The 8182-nt window shown below is 35.3% G+C and overlaps 1 protein-coding gene across 7 annotated transcripts in view; it reads right to left on the bottom strand.

The window, feature by feature from the left end:
- The window catches only part of ANKAR (ankyrin and armadillo repeat containing), a 51654-nt gene that overhangs the window by 14310 nt on the left and 29162 nt on the right, over positions 1-8182 (bottom strand). For all 7 annotated transcript variants that reach the window (XR_005385019.1, XR_005385018.1, XR_005385022.1 and 4 more), the window contains exons 13-17: positions 7354-7522; positions 3744-3985; positions 3210-3363; positions 2966-3127; positions 478-584 (exon numbers count right to left, since the gene is read on the bottom strand). Coding sequence is in view for 2 of the 7 variants with exons in the window: in XM_038585124.1 (XP_038441052.1) it covers positions 478-584; positions 2966-3127; positions 3210-3363; positions 3744-3985; positions 7354-7522 (834 nt within the window). In the remaining 5 variants the exon portion in view is untranslated. The remainder of the gene's footprint in view (positions 1-477; positions 585-2965; positions 3128-3209; positions 3364-3743; positions 3986-7353; positions 7523-8182) is intronic.

Raw genomic sequence — 8182 nt, 5'->3', positions numbered from 1 at the left:
ATATCTGAGGAATAAAATTTATTAGACGAGTAAACCACAAGACTTAATTATTTGAAAATTTAATATTTTAATAAAATTGACTTTATCTTTACTATTTTTATAGCAACTTTTTAATTTAAAACTTCTAGGATACTGTTTAAAATGTTAAATTTTTGGGGATCCCTGGGTGGCTCAGCAGTTTGGCGCCTGCCTTTGGCCCGGGGCGCGATCCTGGAGTCCCGGGATCCAGTTGTGCGTCAGGCTCCTGGCACGGAGCCTGCTTCTCCCTCTGCCTGTGTCTCTGCCTCTCTCTCTCTCTCTCTCTGTCTATCATGAATAAATAAATAAATAAATCTTTAAAATAAATAAATAAATAAAATGTTAAATTTTATTATACTTGTGAATTCACATAAAGATACAAATTATTCTCAGAAAGTCACATTTCTGTTCATTTTTACTATATCAGAAAAAAGAAAACCTTTAAAGACTTTTATATACCCTGATGTTAGGAGAAGGGTGATTTCTCAGTAGTTGAAGAAGTACTGGGAAGGCATTTTCTTGTACAACGAATTGTTGACTGATAGGATTACTTGTATGGGCGACACCTATAAGAATATACACATCAGTAAGATAATATTTCTTTCCATCTTAGAAATGGTAAAGTCAAACACAGCTTGATATGTTGGGTTGGTTAAGTGTTCTAGCATAATATGGTTAATAAATTACAAATGGAAATGCTATATCAACACTATTTTACCTGAACTAATTTTTTAAAGGCAAAATGAATAAACATTGAAAAATTACTATTAGGAGTGTGGATGGTTTTCTAATAGTCACAAAACCAAGAAGTAAGAAATGTTAGTCTATCAAAGAACAGTGATATAATAGCTATCATTTATTAAAGATTTATTATTTGCAAGATACTTATGCTTATAGTTACTATTGTATTACATAAAATTTTTTTTTAAAAATATAGTTTAAAAAAAAATATATAGTTTAACCAGGTGATTACCTGGTTAAAATGTGTAGATTCCTTAAATATACATACTAAAAAGATAATCTTACTATCTCCCTTTATAACAGAATAGCTTTAAGTTGTAGGCCTAATCTCAGTATAAAAACTTGTCATCTTTGTCTAGTGGATGTACAAATAATTCTAATTCTCTTATTTTGCCAACAAAAATCACAACACGTACACAGCAGGTTTATATACTTAAATATAAATACAAGTTCGGACCTGTCTTCTGAACAATAAAGAGAAGGCACTTATTATCATCTGGGGAAGTTTGAAGGAACTGGAGGAAATAGAAGTAGCAAAGAACCTGTTTGTTTCCTTGTCGCCTACCTACTCCCTCCTCCCCCCTCACTGGCCACCCAGGGGTGTGCACAGACATTGATTACATGAGTATTTTTGATTCAGCTGACAGGTTTTGAATGCCTAATTCATCAGGAACTGAAGTAGGAAGTAGAGGTAAAAAGAGGAATTAGAGGATGCCTGGGAGGCTCAGTCAAGTGTCTGACTCTTGATCTCAGGTCAGGTGTTGATCTCAGGGTCGTGAGTTCAAGCCCTGCATTGGGCTCCAAACTAGGTGTGGAGCCTACTTTAAAAGAAAAAAAAAAAGTGGAAAAGAGGAATTAGAGTCTCTGTCCTCAAGGAGTCTATATCCTATAGGGGAAACAACTATTTAAATACATGATTTCAGCACAAGCAATAAGTGCTTTAACAGGGGTATAGAAAAATACGTTGAAGCAAAGAAAAGAGATTGCTAACTTCAGAGCAGGTGGAAAAGGAATAAGCAGGGAGATTTACAAGGGTGAAGGTGCTGGAGATGGGTCCCCCCAAATGAATATTTTAATGATAATGATTAGGAAAATGATGATGGTACTACAATAAGAATACCCTCAAATCTTTGACTGAATCTTCATGTGTTAATAATAGGATGAAACTCCATTAAGTTTGGAAAAGAACCACCACAAGCAGTAGGCTGAACAATTCTCAGAGCTCGCACAGGGCTAGGAATGGCTTGTGTTCTGTAACCAGAGTTCAGATACCTCATAATTCAAGGCGCTATACAAAGAATCAAGTCCTCGGAAGGATATCATCTTAATAGTGGAGGTAAGTTAGTTTCAGAGAAAACCCTGCTCTAGACTTGTCCTAATAAAGCTTGAAAACTAGCTGCAAAAGGAGTTAACTGATCCCAAGTAGGATAACTGCATGCCACAACAGAGCATACCTCCCTTTAAAGGAAAACAATAAAATCCAGTGTTGATGCGTTTATAACTCACAATGTCCAGCATTCAGTCAAAACTTATTATGCACAATTTTAAAATACAAAATACCTAAGATGAAATATATACAAGAATTGTATACTGGAAACTAGGAGTCATTGCTGAGAGATATTGAAGAAGACCTAAACAAGTCGAGAAATACACTGTGTTTATGGATCGGAAGATTTACTATTATTGAGATGTCTGTTCTTCACAAATTTATTTATAGATTTCATGTAATTCTAATATAAATAATAGAAGATTTTTTTCAGAAATTGACAGATTAATTTTTTAAATTATATGGAAATACAAAGGAACAACTAGACCTACTGGCCACTTTATAAAAGGAAAGAATCGTTATGGAAAAAGACTGGAATTGAAAAATGTGCCCCAGCATTAGAAACTCTATATAAAACATATAGTTCTTGAGATTCGAAAGAAGAAATATTTTTCTCTTAAACTTAAAAAAATAAGATTCCTTTAACTCAAAATAATCAAGGCTCACTGTCCTCATTATTCTTTTTAACCAGAGATGAAGGGCAAAACTGATTTTTAAAAATTCATAATTACGCCACTTTTACTCATTAAGGTCTTAGAGAAATAAAAAAAAAAGGTAAGTCTTTTATAGATTAAATATGATTTACAGCTTTATCAATGGAGACAGAGAGGAAGGGAAGTATTTTACCGATATTTTAAGAATCGAAAAAAATTTACAAACCAATACAGATGGACCCCACTGCTCTGATGACACTCAGAAGTGTGCCTTCGGCTATTTTACTAATCCTCAGTAAGCGAATCAACGGTGCAATTCCGTTCCCTTCACATATTTGATTTTGATGCATCCTGCTATCCTTACTTAGGGCTATGACTGCTTCACCTCCTGGTAAAGAAAAACAAGAAGTAGGTCCGATGCTTCAATGTGCTGCTCTACACTGCAAATCGGCGCATAGAACATGACTTACCAACATACTGCATTTTAGCAGATGGTGACAAAAGCATGCTTATTATGAAGTTGTATCCAATCTGTTCCGCCATATACTTTTGTTGTTTCAGGGTTTGTCCTGCCAAGGCCCAAAGGGCTACAGCTCCTTGTTCCTTAACATCTATTTGAAATGCCTATAAAAAAAATTCATTCTTTCAATAAGCATTGACTAAACACGGTAGGAATGTCTTATAAAAAGTTTATTCTAGGGGCCCCTGGGTGGCCCAGTTGTTTAAGCGTCCGACTCTTGGTTTTGGCTCAGATCATGATCTCTCGGCTGTGAGATCAAGCCCATGTTGAGCTCCACACTCAGCATGGAATCTGCTTGAGATTCTTTTCCCCTCTCTCTCCCTCCCCCCACATGCACGAGCTCTCTTTCTTAAATAAATACATAAATAAAATCTTTTTTAAAAGTTTTATTCTAAAATTGGTTTTAGTTACCTTTTCACTTTACCTAAGTTCAATATTGAATACTTTGTCTAAGAAAAATGTCAAATTATCATAAAATTCCTACCTTGAGAAGTTTTAAAAGATATTTACTTAATGATTCCTCCAGAAATGCCCTCTGTATAGATGGGTTATAACTTGCCAGTGATTCCACAGCCATTGCACCCTTCACTTGGACACTAAGTTGTTTCCCTTTAAAAAGAGCCACCAGTGGAGGGATGGCTCCTTCCGCCGCCATAGCATCCTGAACACTCCTATTGTCACGTGCAACCTCAGCAATTGTAGCAGAAGATACAGCTTTCAACACATCTTCAAATGAATTCAAGAAACAGTTAAATAAATCTTTTAAAAATATAAAATTGCAACTTGTCATTAGATTCCCATATTATAAAGTCAAACTTACAGACAGTATAAAAAATTTAGAAAGTAAAGAAAAATAGAAATAAAACTGTCCAGATTCTCACCACCCAAACATAAATACTTCATTTAATCTCATTCACTTTTTAAAGAAAAAGATACATTTAAGTAATGTTGTAAACATATTTAATACAGTTGCACTATATGTACACTATCTTGAATTTTAATTTACCAGTAAAACATTTTCCCATTTTTATGAACATCAGTGTCTCCTAAATATTCCATTTAATGAGTGTATTACATTTCCTTATCCATTCATTTAAAAAAAAATACACATCATTTCCAACTTTTCACGATTTTAAACAATGTTTAGGAGAAATCCTGGCACATAAGCTATTTTTCCTTCCTGTTTTTGCCCTTAATATAGAGTCCCAGGAATTACTGGAATAATTTAATGCATCACAGCAAATTACTTTTCAAAAATGATAATGCATCTTATCCTTCCATCAGAGTATGAGTTTCAATGTTGCTGTATCTTTTTAAGAATCGATATTAAGAATAAATACATAAATTCAGCTAATTTGATAAGCAAAATATCATCTCATTTTATTTCATATTTTTTATTACTGCTGAATCTAAATAGTTTCATACATCTTATTAACCAGTTGTATTTGTTCTCTTTAAAACTTACAGAAAATTTGCAAGAATAAGTTAGAGAATTCCCTCAGGATTTAGCAACAATTTGTATACTTCCATTATTTTTTTAGCATTTTCTTTTTTTTTTTTTAAGATTTTATTTATTTATCCATGAGAGACACAGAAAGAGAGGCAGAGACACAGGCAGAGGGAGAAGCAGGCTCCCTGTGGGGAGCCTGATGTGGGACTCGATCCCGGGACCCCAGGGTCATGACCTGAGCCAAAGGCAGACGCTCACTACTGAGCCGCCCAGGTGCCCCCTATCTAAAACTCTTGTGAACAGAATTCCAAAGTTTTCAGATTTTAGAAGGTAGTGATTGCATATACTAAATATGACCGAAGATCCCAGGGAGTGTGGAAAAAACACATCTGCACTGAAATGTGTGAATAATCATTCTAAGAAGGATGAAGTGCTCTGTAAGCTTTCCTCAGATAGTTTGCATTTGAAAAGCATTTTGTATACTTTCTGTTACATATTTCAGTTTCCATGGTGGGGTCATACAGACCTTTGTTAACAACACAGAGCAGGACAATTGTGTGCAGTAAAAAAGATGAAATCTGGGAATTAGAATATGAATGCAGGCACAAACATGAGTGCTAGAGTGTGAAATAAGCAGCTAAAGATTTAAAGATGGGTGAGGCAAAGGCTTAAGACAAACCAAACTCAACAGAGGTTGAGGAACTCCTAGAGATGGGGGTCAAGACTAAGGAGATGTTAATAAATCCATAGTCTCAAGAAACTGCATGTGATTTTTGCTTTGGGGCCATTTTACCTTAATCCATGAAATCTTAGAGTGGTTGACAATGGTTAAGACAATATTGGACTTAATAAAATTCCTTTGTGATCCCCTACAGCTCAACCAGCTAACAGCCAAGAGAATTATTTGTTATAGCACTAGAATTATAAACGAAGCATTTATAAATTATAAATGAAGAGAATAAAATAATTAACTTTTTTTCAAAATTATTTTCCTTGGAATGAGGAGATAATATAGATTATAGTATAGGATAAGTGACTTTCATTTAGATATGGCTAGAGCCCACAAAGAAACAATTTCAACGATTTATTTCTATAGCTTTCTTTCATGAATTTATGTCCTCCTTATTTGTTCAAATTGCCTCCATAATTTGTGCTTTGTTCTAGCATCTAGGGTTGGGAGGACAAAAAAAAAAAAAAGGATAGGGAAAAACTAGTCCCTGTCTTTACATTTTTTGCTGGGGTGGGGGGGGTGGACAAAGGGAAATGGAGAACCTTAAGCTGGCTCCACACCCAGCATGGAACTGGACACAGGGCTCATTTTACAACCCCAAGATTATGACCTGAACTGAAATCAAGAGTTGGACATTTAACCAACTGAGCCACCCAGGCGCCCCACCCCCCCATCTTTAAATTTTAATCAAGGAGATAAAACACAAATGATACAATAAAGAACAATTATAAAAAAGTAAAAATTCTATGGCTAAAATAAGCATAAAAGCTGGCTCTCTCTAATGCTATTTTAATGAAGTATAGTTGACCTACAGTTTATATTAGTTTCAGCTGAGTAGCAGCGCATAGTGACTGGATGATTCTGTGCATTATCTCTAATGCTATTCTTAAAAATTATAAAGGAGGGGCACCTGTGTGGCTCAGTGGGCTAAGTGTCTGACTCTTGATCTCAGCTCAGGTCTTGATCTCAGGGTCCTGAATCCAGACCCTGTGCTGGGCTACACCTGGGCATGGGGCCTACCTACCATCACCACCAAAAAAGATAAAGTAGAGCACAGTTACTGATAGAGGGCCGATTAGAGCAGATGACCTTAGGGATTTGTAATAAAGGGAAAGGACTTTCAAATGACTTCCCTATACAAGAGAGGTTCTTAGAAGATGATAATTACTTAACTTTGAAGCTCTAAAGTAAAAGAAAGCTTTCTGCAACAACTCCCTTTTCCATAACCCTGTCTTACATGTTAACCAACACATTTTTCCTATATTTATTCCTAGAGAACTAGGACAGAAAGATGAAAAGCAGGAGGAAGAAAAATAGGAAAGCTTCTCCACAATTTTTTTATCCCCTCAAATTTGGGGAAAACCATGGATTTGAAACTCCCCTTTTATGTGTATGCTCACTGAAATGAGAGAATTCTTAGAGAACCTAAGAGACCATTTGCTGTGCCTTCAAGAGCTACCCCATAGCTTGTGCTGTTCTTAGTGCTGATGCGTACCTCAGGTGTGGTAATTGGCCTAACGACCTAGAATCTGATATCCAATATCTAACAGCAAATCTGAAGTTTTTGCTGTAACTTATAAAATGTTCCTAATGATCAATATATGTGTTATTCACACAAGGAGTTATCTTTTCGAGTCCCTGGGCACATTACATTATTTTCATGATTTATGCCAGTTTTTCCATTTATTAAAAAATCTAATTAAATTTTTTTTAGATTATGGCTTTGAGAGTCAATTCCTTTTATAAACCTGGCATTTGAACTTGAGTGTTCCAGATACTTCGTGTATATTATATATGTCTAGTTCCATTCTAAGATAAATCCAGGACATGTATTCAGGTAGGACAAGTCTAACCTGTATTTGCTTCACTTGATATACTTGCTCACTTAGAAATAATACAGAAATTGAGGCTCACCTGAATCAGAACTCAGAAATGTGATAAGATATTGGATGCCTTTATGGTCTCTCACTGCTCTTTGATTTTGTTCATTTCCCATACATAATACCCGTATACAGTTCATTACATTTATTAGCACATTTTCTATGTTTAACTTCAAAAGACTTATCAGAGTTGGGATTCCATTCTAAAAATAAAGAAACAAAAAATTCATTACAATTGAATTATTTAAGATTTATGCAATCTTTGTTTAAGAACATAAATCTATAATTTTCTTACTATAATAATCTGCTTATGTAGGAGAGAATGATTGCCCATAAACAAATGTGTCTATTGGTGTCATTTATACTGGCATATTAAATGACAGTTAATACAAGTTTAGGCATAAAATAGCCTCCTCTACACCAAAATAAGTTAAGGCTACAAGTTCACTGCAACATGTGATAAATATCTAAAAAGTAAAGCAACTGAATAAGATCAATTGAATACACTGCCAATTTGGAAATATTTGCCATTGTAGACATTGTGCTGGTAATTGGTAATTATATTGGTGCAACACAAACTATTTTTAAATATGAATGTAATTTCCTAATTTAATTGGAGTAAAGATGGCTTTCTCTCCAGTAACAGAAATAATGCAAAACTGTAAGAAAGGTAAACGTAGCCTCATTTTCAATAACGGCAGGACACATCTGTAATGCTGAGGCCCCGTAAGTGTGGGTGAGCTTCCCGCGGGGATGAGCCTCTCCATGGCCACTGTCCTAGGGGCCACTTGCCTCCTTCTTGGGGGCAGACACAGAGATACACGCCTCCCTGAGTGACACCGTGGGACTGGGGACCAGGGTGT

This window comes from Canis lupus, chromosome 37 (genome assembly GCF_011100685.1).
Source record: "Canis lupus familiaris isolate Mischka breed German Shepherd chromosome 37, alternate assembly UU_Cfam_GSD_1.0, whole genome shotgun sequence".
Taxonomy (NCBI): Eukaryota; Metazoa; Chordata; class Mammalia; order Carnivora; family Canidae; genus Canis; species Canis lupus.
The sequence above is the reverse complement of the archived record's forward strand: the minus strand, read 5'-3'. Positions and strand labels throughout refer to the sequence as shown.